Source organism: Macaca thibetana, chromosome 20, assembly GCF_024542745.1.
Source record: "Macaca thibetana thibetana isolate TM-01 chromosome 20, ASM2454274v1, whole genome shotgun sequence".
Taxonomy (NCBI): Eukaryota; Metazoa; Chordata; class Mammalia; order Primates; family Cercopithecidae; genus Macaca; species Macaca thibetana.
In genome coordinates this window covers 24,064,914-24,080,582 of record NC_065597.1, presented here as the reverse complement: position 1 = coordinate 24,080,582, position 15,669 = coordinate 24,064,914, and the positions used below count along the sequence as shown (strand labels likewise).

General features: G+C 43.9%; 1 protein-coding gene across 3 annotated transcripts; it reads right to left on the bottom strand.

Annotated features, from left to right (window-relative positions):
* Positions 1-6,308: 6,308 nt before the first annotated feature.
* Positions 6,309-15,652, bottom strand: ATMIN (ATM interactor). Of its 3 annotated transcripts, none has more exons than XM_050773194.1 (4): positions 15,277-15,652; positions 10,002-10,127; positions 9,006-9,205; positions 6,309-8,325 (listed from the first exon to the last, which is right to left on the bottom strand). In XM_050773194.1, the coding sequence occupies exons 1-4, from the start codon at positions 15,607-15,609 to the stop codon at positions 6,516-6,518; spliced, it is 2,469 nt and encodes an 822-aa protein (XP_050629151.1). In that variant the 5' UTR covers positions 15,610-15,652; the 3' UTR covers positions 6,309-6,515. The 3 variants fall into 3 exon arrangements, with proteins under 3 accessions (XP_050629151.1, XP_050629152.1, XP_050629153.1); XM_050773195.1 differs by lacking the exon at positions 15,277-15,652 and adding an exon at positions 13,998-15,034; XM_050773196.1 differs by lacking the exon at positions 15,277-15,652 and adding an exon at positions 12,351-13,961.
* Between the last annotated feature and the right edge of the window lie 17 nt (positions 15,653-15,669).

Genomic DNA, 15,669 nt, shown 5'->3' with positions numbered 1-15,669 from the left:
GATCTAATAATATTTGCTTTATGTATTTGGGTGTTCTGGTGTTAGTTGCGTATATATTTAAAATTGTTATATTAATTGTTATATAATGACTTCCTTTTTGCAGTTTTGACTTAAAGTCTGTGTTATCTAAGTATAGCTACTCGTGTTCTCCTTTGGTTTCCATTTGCATGGGATAACTTTTTCCATCCCTCCACATTAGTCTTTGTGTGACCTTGCATGTTAAGTGAGTCTCCTGCAGGCACCATGTAGTTGGATGGTGTTGCAGGTTTTATTTTCTAAATCCATTCAGCCACTTTATATCTTTAACTGGAAAATTTAATCTATTTACATTCAAGGTTATTATTATTATTATTATTAGAGGAGGAGTCTCGCTCTGTTGCCAGGCTGGAGTGCAGTGGCACAATCCCAGCTCACTGCAACCTCCACCTTCCGGGCTCTAGCGATTCTCCTGCCTCAGCCTCTTGAGTAGCTGGGATCACAGGCACGTGCTACCACGCCCAGCTAATTTTTGTATGTTTAGTAGAGACAGGGTTTCACCATGTTGGCCAGGATGGTCTCGGTCTCTTGACCTTGTGATCCATGCCCCCTTGGCCTCCCAAAGTGCTGGGATTACAGGTGTGAGCCACCACACCTAGCCCAAGGTTATTATTGATAGGCAAAGACTTACTCCTGCTATTTTAAAAATTATTTTCTGATTTATATATCCTTTGTTCTTTTCTTCCTCTTTTGTTGTTTTGGTGGTTTTCTGCAGTGCTAAACTTTGATTCCTTTCTCTTTCTCATTTGTGTATTTGAGGTAATTTTTCTTTCTGTGGTTACTAAGGTACTCACACGAAAAATCTTATACATATAATAGACTTTTTAAAGCTGATTAACAACTTTGGTCCCGTACAGATACTCACACAAAAAATTTTTGTCTTAATTTACATCTTTTTATATTGTGTTTTCCTTAACAGTGTTTATTATAGCTGTAGTTATTCATACTAGAGATCTGAAAGACATATGCCACCATTAGAGTAATGGTATATTCTGAATTTGATTATGAATTTACCTCTTCCAGTGAGTTTTATACTGTCATATGTTTTCTTATGACACACAAAATGATGAAAGTAATTATCATCCTTTTGCTTTTGGTTGAAGTACTTCCATACCATTTCTTGTAAGGCCAGTCTAGTGGTGATGAATTCCTTCAGCTTTCGCTTATCTGAAATATACTTTATTTCACTTTCATTTCTTAATGACAGGGTATAGCATTCTTCGGTGACAGTTTTTTTTTTTTTTTTTTTCTTTCAGAACATTCACTATGTCATCCCATTCTTTCCTGGGCTTCAAAGTTTCTGCTGAGAAATCTGTTGATAGTGTAATGGAGATTCCCTTATATATGATTTGATGCTTTTCTCTTACTGCTTTTAAAACTCGGTGTCTTTGAATTTTTACAGTTTGATTACAATGTGCCTCTGAGAGGACTTCTTTGGGTTGAATCTATTTGGGATTCTTTGAGTCCAATTGATCTGGATGTCCATATATCTCTTCTAGGACTTGGGAAGTTTTCAGCTATTATTTCATTAAATAAGCTTTCTGTGCCTTTCTCTATCTCCCTCTGAAAATCTCATAGTGTATCTGTTAATGATGTCCCCATAAGTCCTGTCAACTTTCTTCACTCTTTTTCATTCTCTCTTTATTTCCTTTGAATGCATTATTTCAAAAGTGCTGTCTTCAAGTTAACAAATTCTTTTTATTTTTTGACTGGATGCGGTGGCTCACACCTGTAATCCCAGCACTTTGGGAGGCTGAGGCAGGCAGATCACCAGAGGTCAGGAGTTCAGGAACAGACTAGCGAACATGATGAAACCTCCTCTCTACTAAAAATACAAAAGTTAGCCAGGTGTGGTGGTAAACACCTGTAATCCAAGATATTAAGGAGGCTGAGGCATGAGAACCGCTTCAACCCAGGAGGTGGAAGTTGCAGTGCACTGAGATGGCACCACTGCACTGCAGCCTTGGTGACAGAGGGAGACTCCGTCTCAAAAAAAAAAAAAAAAAGAAAGAAAGAAATTCCTTTTTTTTTCCTGCTTGATCTAGGCTGCTCTTGAAGCTCTCAATTGTATTTTTTATTTCATTCGTTAAATTCTTCAAAGATTTCTGTTTAGTTCTTTTTTAAATATATCTATCTCTCTTGAATTTCTCACTCAGATGAAGAATTATTTTGCTTATCTGTATTCTCTTTATGTCTTGTTGAGCTTCCTCAAGATCATTATTTTGAATTCCTTTTCAAGAAATTCATACATTTCTCTCTGACTTTGGGGTTAGTTATTGGAGAATTATTGTGTTTCTTTGTTGGTGTCATATTTGTTTGCTTTTTCATGCTTCTTGTGTTCCTATGTTGATTCCTTTGCAGCTGATGGATCAGCTGCCTTTTCCAGTTCTATAGCGTGGCTTTCATAGGGAAAGGCTTTAAACATGCAGATGGGGCCTAAGTATCAGTTGAGTAAGGCACGTTGGCTTTGGTTCTGCATGGGTAGAGTAGTAGTGTGGTCTTTATGCACATTCTTCAGCTGTAATCAATGTCAGCAATGCCTGCAAGTGCCTCAATGGCCTAGGCTGCAGGAGACTGTGTGGCTGGCATACTGGGTTGAGTATGGCTCCTTTGTGGATGGAGTATCAGGCTTTTTGCATGCTGAGGGATGCTGGGCTGGTCCACTGGCTTGAGCTTGGCTTCCCCGCTGAGCAAGACTTCCTGTTCCTTTGGAGGCAGGGCATTGCATGGGCTTGGGTGCTAGGGTCATGGCTGTTCTGCTAGGCCTAGGTTCTGAGTAGTTGAGTTCAGGACTGTGCTGCCTCTAGGATGGGTAAGATGGAGCACCTCTTGGGCAGCTTGTTCCCAAGGAGTAGGGAGCTGTAGCACCTCAGCTGGGGGATGCTGCACTACTGTGTGTGAGATGGTACAGTGACAGCAGAGCCTCAGGGATGGAGAGATGCAGTGGTTATTGTCCCCTAGAGCAGTGGGTCCAGTTTGAAAATGATGCCATGCTGTAGCAGCTTGGGTCACAATGTGGGCTTCTTCTCTGCAGTAACACGGCCATGTAAATTTGAGGCAGCTCTCTAAACTGGGCTCAGGGCCTGAGAGAACTGCAGGATTCCCCAGCAGAAAAGACTACAGGTGTCTGTGGTGGCAATGGGACCTGTTGGCGACCTTCTGCCTTTCTTTCCCCCAGACAGAAATCCGTCTTGGTTCTGAGCTGATCCTGACTGGGGAGATGGGGTGGCAGAGCAGGGTGTTTCACGTCCTTCTCTCTGTGGCCATCCTGAGTCTCTGCGTACCACAGGTTCTCCACCACTCCCCTGACATACTCCAGCATTTTCTTTTCTTTTTTTTTTTGATGGAGTCTCGTTCTGTTGCCCAGACTGGAGTCCAGTGGCATGATCTTGGCTTACTGCAAGCTCCACCTCCCAGGTTCACATCATTCTCCTGCCTCAGCTTCCTGAGTAGCTGGGACTACAGGTGCCCGCCACCACGCCCAGCTAATTTTTTTTAATTTTTAGTAGAGACGGGGTTTCACTGTGTTAGCCAGGATGGTCTTGATCTCCTGACCTCGTGATCGGCCCACCTCAGCCTCCCAAAGTGTTGGGATTACGGGCGTGAGCCACCGTGCCTGGCCTTCTCCAGCATTTTTTTTTTTTTTTTGTGAGACAGTCTCACTTTGCCACCCAGGATGGAGTACAGTGGTGCAGTCTTGGCTCACTGCAGCCTCTGCCTCCCAGGTTCAAGTGATTCTCCTCCCTCAGCCGAGTAGCTGGGATTACAGGTGCATACCACCACGCCTGGCTAATTATTGTATTTTTAGTAGAGATGGGGTCTCACCATGTTGGCCAGGCCGGTCTCGATCTCCTGTTCTCAGGTGATCCATCCACCTCAGCCTCCTAAAGTGAAGGGATTACAGGCATGAGCCATCGTGCCAGGCCTCATTTTCTTTTAGATACTGTAGTCAAAATGTATTTTATTCATTCTTTTGGTCCTTTTCTATGGATGCAACAAGCGTTAGGGACCTATAGTCAGCTATCCGGCTGGTATTACCTGGAATGTCTTTTCTAGGAAAATTGTTAGCATATTTTCATGAACAAAAGAAAAACAATAATGAAAATAACTGGGTATGATGAAATAAAATCATTTTATCATATGGCTTTCAGAAGACAATGAGTGTGAAAACTTAAGGCAATAAAATAAGTCATATTTATGAGTAGGTTCAAGAATTCACAAAAAAGGTACAATTCTGGCTTCTCTTTAATCACTAAATTTCAGTTTTTACAAATAATTCAAGTTCAGGTTTTGAGGGGAAACAGTTCTTGTATTATTACATGCTCAATTTTTTCTGTAAATAACTCTATTGGCTAGATTTACAAACATCACAGAAACAAAAAATTTTTTAAGCCATAGATCACTCCATTTATATTTACAAAACAGCCATAAACATGCATTTCTCCTTTATTAGGAGGACTTAAATAGAAGCTTGAATATTAAGGCAGTGATGATTCTAAAACATAATGAAATTCTAAGTTAAGGCTTTATGTTTGTTTGAAACCCACACTCATAGGCAACTGTGACCAAAGCAAACTCTCACCTACTAGGTTGAGTTCATCTGCCCAGGGTATGTTATTTATCCATTACCAACACTTCTTTTGTATCAAATGTATGGGATAGGAATTAGTAGCAAAACCATCAATTTACTTTAATGAATCATTAGTCCCCTTACTAGGTTTTGAGGATTTAGCTTTCAGTAACACAAGCATGTACCACAGAAAGGAGCATTTGTGTGTGTGTGTGTGTGTGTGTGTGTGTGAGTGAATGTGGCGAACTTACAGACTGCACTGATTCCTATTTGACTGGAACTTAGCCAACAATTAAGAATCCAAGATCTCCTAAATACAGAAAATCCCCAAAGTATACTTGATCATGCTCCCACCTCAAAACACAGAAAGCATTCTTGATCATTGAAGCAACAGGTCTTCACCTTCTTTGTTTTCTTTGAAGACTGTTTGGTATTATTCTCTTAAAAAAATACAGAATACCGTATTTTATATGAATCTATCCTGTAATTGCTAGCCTCAAGGCACAAGTAATATCCTTGCTAGATATCTTTTCTTATTCAAGAAAAAGATAAAGAATGGTGGATGGAAGGAAATTCACTTTAAAATAATTGTAGATTGCACTCCTGTCCTATCAAGCTTAGTAGAAGTGCAAAGTATTGAAATCTAATGGGGGATGCCCCTTTCCCACTTTTCTTCTTGCTTTTGAGTGACAAAACTCAGATCCAGCCTGTGGGTGCACTTTGGGAAACAGCTCCAGAGCCCCCAACTCTGGCCTACTGTGGAGAGCAGAAAGGATCTTCACAGGCAAGATAAGGTCATAGGCCTGTTTCCGTAACTCCCTGTTCTCATGGTTTGGATAACCTACTCTTATTTAGCAGGAACACTACACTAGGTGCTTGCTGCTGGGTTTTGTTTGTTAAATTTTGAGACAGGGTCTTGCCCTGTTACCCAGGTTGGATGGAGTACAGTGCCATGATCATGGCTCATGGCAGCCCCAGCCTCCTCAAGTGATCCTCTCACCTCAGCCTCCCAAGTAGCTGGGATCACAGGCACATGCCACTATGCCTGGCGAATTAAAAAAAAAAAAATTTCCAGAGACACAGTCTCCCTATGTTGCCCAAGCTGGTGTTGAACTCCTGGGCTCAAGTGATCCTTCTGCTTTGGCCTCCCAAAGTGCTGGGATTACAGGGGTAAGCCACCACGCCTGGTCCGCTGCTGTTTCCCTAGCTGACAATTTTACATCAATAAACCTCTTGTGTGTAAAGTGCTATACACTTGTATGCTGGTATCAATAGTTCATGTAGGGAAGAGGTGGCATTGATTACATGAAAACTGCTTCAAAGCTAAAGAGAGTTGTAGTTTTCCTTGGTGTCTTTAAATCAGAAAAGAGGCGTCAAAGCTGACGAAGGTGCAGGCAGCAGAAGTCTAAGAGTACAGAAGCACCACTGCTTAAATCCTACGGTGGCAGCATCCCATTTCTTTAGTGATTAGTAACAGGAATCAGGAATTTCTAACAAGCACGCCAAAGATATTTTAGGTGAAATTTAAGTATATTGCACTTTGACTAAAATGTTTTGAAGATTTGAGAAGTTTGTACCCTTCAACCTGGTAAGCTGGGCTTCAGCTAAATGGCTATAGGTTTTAAAGGTATGAAATACATTTTTTTTTTTTAACATGAAAAGACTAGCTGTGAAAAGGCAAATGTAGGCAACACAAAAACAATTTAGATCAACATCTCAAACTTTATAATATACTCACATTTATACACAAATTTCTGTTTACAAGTTCAAAAGGCAAAGAATCGCAAAGAAGCTAAGCAACTGCATCAACAACTACATTCAATCGAATTAATACTGTTGTCCCTAGTCCATAGTTTTACTCCAGAAGAAATGGTAGATGCTGTTTCACACACGGACTCCACTGTTAGTTTTAGAAGTCGGAGACTGTGTGTGGTTCCGCAGAAGTCTGGGTTTCTACAGAGCTGAACTGAGACTCCATCGTGTTCCAGGCCAGATCGGCCAGAAGAAAGTCGTCCATTGCTGTTTGAGTTTCATTGCTGGTGAAGAACAAGCTCCCCAGGGTTTCAAACCCAGAACTCATGGTCTGTGTTTCTGTACTATTCAACTGAACTTTGCTTTCTAGAGCAGGTATATTTTTAGCAGTAGAAATTCCTTCAGTTTGGGTCTCTGTGTCAGATGAATCGGTACTCATGGAAAAGCTGGAGTGTTTCAGAATACTTCCTAGAGGCAGATGAGGGCTACTGTCTAAGAAAAAGTTTAAGTCTGTCTGTGTCTGTGTGTCAAACATCTCAAGGCCTAAGAAGTTAGAATTTCCCCTACACCCGTAGGACTGAGCAGAGGTATCTGCGAGTAAGAAGTCCGTTTGAGTCTCTATGTCCAGTGACTCCAAAACTGGCTCCGTGTTCATGGTGCTAAGTTCACTCTCTTCAGTTTGAGTCTGGATATTTGAGGCCGAAAAGAACTCTTCAATATCAAAATCGATTCCAGGGTTCTGGGCTGGGCCAGATGGGAGCTGGGTGTCAGGTCCAGGATTTGTGTCAGACAAAAGACTACGATGATCCAATGTCTGAGCAGGTAGATTACTTGACAAGATGTTTTCCAAATCACTTAATAAATCTATGGTTTGGGTCTGATTATCTGTCATGTTCTGTGAAGGAAGCATACTATTCTGTGCACTGAAGTTTATAATTGGTGCAGATTTCTCAATATCTTGATTTAAAGTCTTAGGCTCATTCTGAGGTAACAAACTATGAGTTACTGTCTCTGCTACTAAATTGTTACTTATAATGTTACCTGGAGCAACATTATATGATGAATGAACACTCTCAAAAATGTCTCCGCACATTCTAGCTTGGTCCATCTGTACATGGTCATCTGTTGGACTTTGAATCCCACTGGTTTGGGTTTCTCTGGAGACCCCACCTGACTGGAAACAGGTGTCCATAAATGCATCAGTCTGAGCAGCTATAGATGAAGTTACCTTAGAGCTGGGCAAAAATGTCTGAGTGTGAACACTAATGGGAAGAGACACTTGAGAATCAAACGACAAATCAGTTTGAGAACAAGATGACACAGAGGAATCAGCGGTGGCCCACTGTGCAGAAGGTATAAAGTTTTGTGAGGTGTAAGAGAGATCTGTCTGCACGTTGATTGAAGAAATGCTGTTCTTTTGACATGTGTTCCCCAGTTCTTGTAAAGGATTAGATGGACTTTTACCCAAGTTCACTTGAACACCAGTACTTATTGGCTCAACAGCAACAGGATTAGCAATTTTGAAAAGAGGTAGGCTCTCCTTAAGAGAGCAAGCCTCTGAATCTAGGCCGAGGATCAGGGTTCCTACTGACAAGGGTAGTAAGTGCACAGCTCCTGTGGCAGAGCCCTGATCAACACCTAACACTGCAGGCTGGGCTGAGGAGTCGGCTGTAGGCACAAAGACAGGCATGAGAGAAAACTGCATCACGGGTAGTTTAACCAAAGCCACTTTGGGCTTTGGTAAAAGCAACTTCTGAGGATATCTCGGTGGTGTTGTAAGACTCTGCTTGTCAGTGTTAGAGCCACAAGAGTCTTCAAAAGATGGTTCTAGTTTTATTTCTGAAGCTTCTAGTTCTTGAGTGTCTGGTCTAGGGATTGGTTGGTTGTTCAATGATTCAATGGTCTTGTTGGATAACTTCTGGTTTTGCACACAGTTTTCCATTTTCCTTTTCTTACTAGGTGGGTCCCTGAAAACAATGACAGAGCAAAAAGAAAACCTTAAAATACAACTTTCTTTGACCATGACACTCTATCCTCACTGACAAATGTCATTTCCTCCCTCTATAGCAGAGGTCATATTCAACCCAGACAAGATAAATCCCTTCTTTCGCAACTCTGGGAGTTGGTCCTATTATGGCAGGTGAACGTTCAGAAACATGCAAACAGAAAAAGAGGGAAGCATACCTTTTTTTTGTTAAGATCTAAGTACTAGAACTCAACTCAGATCTTTAAGCCAAAAGAAGCTAAAAGACTTACATAATGCAAGTTTTATCATTTCTAAGGCAGGAAGCTATCACACTAAATGAAAATTTGACCTTTAAATGAAGTAGTTTCATGATAAAATTTATTCATTGGCAGTTTGGTTCCCTCTAATAGAAAATTCTAGAAGCCGAGATTTTCAAATGGAAATAACAACGGACCCTCAAAGAGGGTTAGCAGAAAAAACGGGAAAAAACTGAGTCAAAATTTCAGGCCCAGACATGGGTCATTTGCAAGACCTGCTTCCATTTTCAAAAGCTTCCTTCTTTGACGTCACACATTTTCTAGGATTCCTTTTTTCTTCCCACACCACTGGCTCTCCAGGATGTTTCATCTGAAATGCTTCGCGTAGCTACTAACTTTTGTGCCATCATTTCTTTCCCTTCACCTGTGTTCTGCAGGGATCTCGTGGCCCGTTCGGTAGATGTGGGACTGCAATGCTGTTCTACTGGCGTAGGGACAGCCGCATGTGCACCGAAAGGTCTTGCCACAGTCCTCTGTGTGTCTTTTCAGGTCCCATTCTGTACCATATGAATTGCTGCACTTACTACATTTGTGCTTCTTCTCAGCATGTATTTTCATAAAGTGCTAGGAAGAACACAGAAGGGATTAAGATGAAAAACAGCAACTGGTCAAAACAGTTCAGAAACCATCATCCACCCAAATAATGATTTTACACTGTTAATATAAAAACATAGAAAATACAGCAGTCCAAGTCAAAAGAATGTAAAAGCAGGCACATTGCAGTTAAAATTATATATATGCCTCTTCCTGTTGCTTTGCTTTGTGAAAAGTGACGGGATTGTTCTGGAAACAACTATGGTCCCCAGCATTTACACTCTGATCTGTTAGTGCTGTGGGCAGGAAAAACATGTCTTTCCAATGCTCTTCTCGGACACCCACCAGCAGACCCGCGGGGGAACATTTCAGATGCCAATCTCTTCCAGTTCTGAATCACCTCTTGTCCCAGTCACTGGGGCCCTCCCTCCTCTTAAGATTGCGGCTTCCAAAACGATTCTTTTCCTGGATTCTGCAGGTTCTTATTCCCCTGGGAAGAAGAGTTCCTTTGTGCCTTTGCTCTCAGCCCTCGGAGGTATGCAGACTCACAGAGGAAATCTGCGGGCAAACATGTTCTCATTCTTTGCTGAACTGGTTTATTCTCTCTCTATTTTAACTCACTTCTAGACATATTCCCTCCAGACCAAGCCGCTTTTCCTTCCACTTGTGTGACAGCATACTCAGGTTTATACCAACTGGGAGACACGCAGGCATCTCCTCTCACAAGCAGCTGTCTACTCGATTCTGTAGTTATGTCTGCTAAGTAATCAGAATGCACAATAGGTTTATAGCATCTGTATCTCATCCTCAGAGAAGTATATAGTACCTGTTTTACGAGAGAAAACTGAGAAAATGGTCTGTCAGGGCCTCTGGGGCAGCCTTCGATTGGACAACAGTAGAATTTCGGTACAGTTTTCAAATCTTTTCTTATTGTTGGATTGACTATGCCATCCTGCAAAATGAAAATTACTTTAAATAATTATTTCAAAAAACCAATACAACAGGCTGGAGTGGAAACAGAATGACTGAAAACAAGCACATTTTGTGAAATACTTTTAATTAACATAGTTTTTCCATCTAGTGTTAGCGGTAAGAGAAAAAGACTATGAGTAGATTAAATGAAATGTGGTGAGAATACTAAGCAAGACTCTAAAATCCTGCATTCATTTGACCGTTATTGAACTCCTCTTAGTCAATTTACATTCCAGGGAGATATCCCCCTTGTATGTTCCTAGGCTGTGAAATGCTCCATAAAACCACAGATTAGGATCACTACAAGATTCCTGCTCATTTTGAAGACATTGTCAGTGATGCTCGGTAATCCTTTCATTATCCCTTCCAACCTCCCTCATGCTCCCCCGTAGTGTGTGCTCTCATCGTTGAATGCCTTTTACTATCTCCTGTCCTCTTCTTTGTCAGTGCCCCTTCATTCAAGTCCTCCTATTTATGTGGATTTTGTCATTAGCCTCTTAATCTAATTTCTAGACCTTCAGTCTCTTTTTCACTCATACTTTATCAGATTCACCTTTCTCAAGTATAGCTTCGATCATGTCATTACCTCCCTCAAACGTTTTCAGCAGCACCCCCGTACTGTTCAAGTCCCAACTTCTTGAGCCTGGGATACCCGAAGTCCCTTACTCCGGAGCTTCAAACTACTTTGTCTTCTCTCATTACTTCATGACACCTAAGAGAATGCATTCTAATGCCCCACACCTTTTCATGGGCAGGGATTTATCTGTATCTTCTGTTGCCTTTGGGAATGTTTTGAACAGAATAAATGTTTAATAAAAACTGGTAGCATTATACTGAATCTCTTCAGGTGGCCGTCTAAGCCAAAACTATCATGCCTGGGGAAGAGACCACTAAAGACAGTCAAAGTGGATGTTAATAACCTCACTGTCATGGCAACAAGCTGACACTGCCCATGCTCCTGCTTTCCGAGAGCCAACACCCCACCACTCGCCAGCACAGCAGCCTCCTCCCAGCCCCACCTGCTGCTTTTGGAGCCTTCTTCCCATTTCTGTCCTCAGAGAATAAGCTCAAGGGTAGGATGGCTGAGATGAGAAATGGCAATGGCATGATAAAATGGAACTTCAGTGAGAAAGTGGTGTTTTTATTCTGAAGTTCTATATACTTTCAAGACTAAAATGCACTAGACTTTTTGTACTGTATCTTTTGTGCGCATAACTGAATAAAGAACCTATGAGAGGAAACAATCCAGTAACAAGACAGAAAGAAAACACACAAGAGGAAAAGGAACACACAGTTGAAGAGTAGAGGGTGAAAAGAAAGGATTGTAAGAACTATAGCAAAAACTAGGAAAAACTGTCTTTCTAGCTACTTTAGCACCACCTGACTGCCTTCCGAGAAAGCATCCAAGAAGGAAACAGTTTGCTTTGTCATCTTATTCTAAATTTAAAATTAGAAATCTTTGCACAATATAGTCTATAGAGCAACTTGGAACCTTTCCTTTCCTTAAAAAATTTCTGGCAAATCATTAAAAGCAAACCTCTGAACTAAAAATAACACAAAATCCTCTAAGCCATGTTTTACAAATAGAAATGTTGCTTGATAAGAGGTTAAGTGCCCGCCTGTCCACTCACTGCTTTCATACGCAAGGAACAAAAGAATTTCTAGTAGTAAAAAAATGTGCATTTACTTCTATTCTTCCTGCCCCTGAATCTTCATAGCTTTCATTTCTCCATGAATCCCACCGTACACAAGGCTGGGCTAGATTTCTGGATTTCCTTACAGACATGGAATATGGCCATATACCTTAGGCACCCACATCAAACCAGAAGGCGGCACATACTCTACAGCTTGCAATCCAATTCCTCACTCTCACCCATCCTCGTTCTGTAGGGCTTGCTCATCATTTATGTTAAGAAGGGAAGATTTGGTTGCGGGTGGGGTGTTTTGGGAAGAAAGATTAGAATAAAATAAGAACCATACAGCAACTAGTGGGGAGAGGAAGAAAATATAATCTAGAAAATATATAAACAATGAAAGAAATTATGCAAGCAGCTGTAACCAAGACTGAAAATTTCCACTGCCTATAAGAAAACCTGCCAATGAGATACTCAGGGCAGAATGTAGGTGGAGTCTCTGGTCAACACAGCTCTTAAAACCTAAGATAGCTTCCCAGCCAGGCATCCTCCCGGTTCCTTGTCCTTACCTCTCCCTCCTTCCAGTACTTTGAAAACAGGTATCAACAATAATGTTTGAGGCCTGGTGCAGCGGCTCACTCCTGTAATCCCAGTACTTTGGGAGGCTGAAGCAGGCGGGTCACTTGAGGTCAGAAGTTCAAGACCAGCCTGAGCAACATGGCGAAACCCTGTCTCTACTAATAAAACAAAAATTAGTCGGGCGTGGTGCAGCATGCCTGTAGTCCCAACTACTCAGGAGGCTGAGGCAAGAGAATTGCTTGAACCTGAGAGGCAGAAGTTGCAGTGTGCCAAGATCATGCCACTGCACTCCAGTCTGGGTGACAGAGTGAGACTGTCTCAAACAACAACAACAAAAAACAATGTTTGAGGCAGAGTATGGTGGCTGAGCCTATAGTCTCAGCTACTGGGGAGGCTAAAGCAGGAGGATCACTTGAGCTCAAGAGTCTGACAGCAACCTGGGTAACAGAGCAAGACCCTCAAGAGCCTTCTATGTAGTACCCAGACTGAGGGTACGGATCACCATACTGGGCACCATCATATAGATAGCTATTGTGTCACACAGACCACCTTCATTAAAGGAAGACACCAAGACAGCAGCTGCTCAGGGGCCACTGGGCACTGTGGTTAGAAAGCCAGGACAAGACAGGAAAGTCAGTCTGTTTGTCAAGAAAAAAAGTGATGGATCTGGTGAGATATAATTCCTGCTAAAAAAGAAAGTTTTCCCTGGCTGGGTGCAGCGGCTCACACCTGTAATCCCAGCCCTTTGGGAGGCTGACGCGGGTGGATCATTTGCGGTCAGGAGTCCAAGACCAGCCTGGCCAACATGGTGAAATCCCATCTCTACTGAAAATACAAAAATTAGCTGGGCGTCGTGGTATGCACCTGTAATCTCAGCTACTAGGCAGGCTGAGGCAGGAGACTCGCTTGAACCTGGGAGGCGGAGGTTGCAGTCATCCAAGATCGCGCCACTGCACTCCAGCCTGGGCGACAGAGTGAGACTGTCTCAAACAAAACAAAACAAAAAACCCAACATAATTGAAACAAACCTACTGTATACTAACCAGTCCTGAAAAGTAAATGGTATCTTTATGTTCAACAGATGTTTACCAGGGTTTTTAAACAGCTAGAGCTCCTAACAGCAAGTCCACAGAAAGGAACAACAGAAACTATTAAGAAATAGTTCATTCTAAGTTATGATTAAATAAAGGATTTAGGTTGGGCACGGTGGCTCACACCTGGAATCCCAGCACTTTGAGAGGCCGAAATGGGTAGATCACCCGAGGGTCAGGAGTTCGATACCAGGCTGGCCATCGTGGTGAAACCTGTCTCTACTAAAAATACAAAACAAAATTAGCAGCGTGCGGTGGCAGGTGCCTGTAATCCCAGCTACTAGGGAGGTTGAGGCAGGAGAACTGCTTGTACCCGGGAGGTGGAGGTTACAGTGAGCTGAGATGGCGCCATTGCACTCCAGCCTGGGTGATGGAGTGAGACTCTGTCTCAAAAACAAACAAAAAAAACACAAAAACAACAGGGAAAAAAAGGATTCAGTTAAAATTTAGTATGAAAACAAAACAATAGGTTGAAAGCCATTCCCAGAGTTACACTTGTGTGCTGAAAGAAACCTAGAGCTTTTCAGTCCAACAATTCAGCCCTACCTGCAGGCTCTTCTTCAGCATACCTCAAGTACATTTCCTGACTGGCTCCCTGATCTTCATTTGAGAACGTTGTTGTACCTCAGTTTAGATGGTGGTAAGAGCAGATCACCCTTCATTGGCGACACATCTGTCCTACTAGAGACTACAACCTCAGAGTTTTCTGCTGTGAAATTCTTATCAGAAGCCTGACTACGCGCAGACAGAACATGCAATACTCTGGGTACTCTAAATTTACTCCTGATCATCAAAAGCTACATATTCGCAGAACTGCTTTCAATGACTTGCGCTTTTGAATTACGTCACTGCTGGCCTGGAGTGGTGGAAGGAAACTTGCCATTGTAATGACTGAGAGATTATGACTTAATAGGTCTGGGGTGGGGTTGGACATCTGGATTTTTAATAAGCTTGTCACAGATGTGTCCCGGGGTTGAAAATTACAGCCCCGTTTTGCATAACATGGAGGGTTGTTCAGACTATTGTCATGGTGTATTTACTGTGTCCCCCTCTTAGAGAAGAGCCACAGGGGCAATTTCCCTTAGGTCTCAATCCTGAGCTGATCTTAGCAACACCGTGAAACTGACCGATGGTGTTTAGAGGCAAACCTACCGCCCCTTTAAAACATTTTTTTATTCTTAATCGACACACAGTAATCATTCCTACTGATGGGGCGCAGTGTGCAGCATGGATGCACATACACACTGCACAGTGATCAAGTCTGAGTATTTAACGTGTCCTTGACCTCAAACGTATTGTCTCTTGGTGGTAAGAACATTTAAAACCCTCTCTTCTAGTTATTTTGGCACATACAGTCCACTGGGCAGCACCTAAGGGCGGAATTGTGGGTGTGGTGGCAAGCACAGGGCTTCAGAACCAGAGGCCCCGGTTTAAAGCCCCGCATCACCTAGGTTGTTGCATAATCTGTTTCTCATTAATATAATGGAGACGACGCGTCCGTCGCCAAACTGCCGTGAGAAGTCACGGGCAAAAACGTGTAAAATGCCTGGGCCGGCGCCCGGCACAACCCTCGGGGCCAGGGAACCGGCGCGTGTGGCAGACCCGGGGCTCCCGGCTCCTCCTCCCCGCCAGAGGCCGCACCTGCGGAGCCAGTCGCGAGGGTTCGACAGCCGCCTCCGGCCGGGGCGGGCAGAGGCCGGCGGGGCAGCGGCGGCGCGCAGGGCGCTCGTCCCCCCCAGGCCGGGTTCGCGCGCCGGCGCCGGGCGCTTTGTTGGAGCCAGGCCCAGCTGCCCGGGCCGCCGGCCGCCGGCCGCGTCGGGCTCACCTGCAGGCGGTGGCTCTTGACCAGGTGCATGTTGAGCGCGGGGCTGTTGGGCAGGATCTTGCCGCAGCCGCGCACGGTGCACAGGATGTTGGTCCGCACGGCCCGAGACAGCTCACTCACCGACGGCTGGATCAGCTCCCCAGCCGGCGGCGCGGGGGCCGCGGGCTGCTGCGTCGCCCCCGCGGGCCGCGGCCGGCTGCCCCTCAGTCGGGGTCCCGGGGGCACCCACGGGCCCGAGGCGGCGGCGGCGGCTCCTCTCGTGGCCACCGGGACGGCCCGGGCACCCGCCGCCAGAGCCGCTGACCCCGCCGCCGCCGCCTCCGAGGCCGCCATGGTTCCCGCACGGACGCGGGGCCCAGCTTGCAGGCCCCGCCCCCGCCGCAGCCACTTCCG

Coding starts and splice junctions, on each gene's coding strand:
- ATMIN (XM_050773194.1), bottom strand. CDS start 15,609: ATGGCGGCCTCGGAGGCGGCGGCGGCGGGGTCAGCGGCTCTGGCGGCG. Junction 10,128..15,276: donor TCAAGAGCCACCGCCTGCAG/GTGAGCCCGACG, acceptor TTCATTTTGCAG/GATGGCATAGTCAATCCAAC. Junction 9,206..10,001: donor AGTTTTCTCTCGTAAAACAG/GTACTATATACT, acceptor TGTTCTTCCTAG/CACTTTATGAAAATACATGC.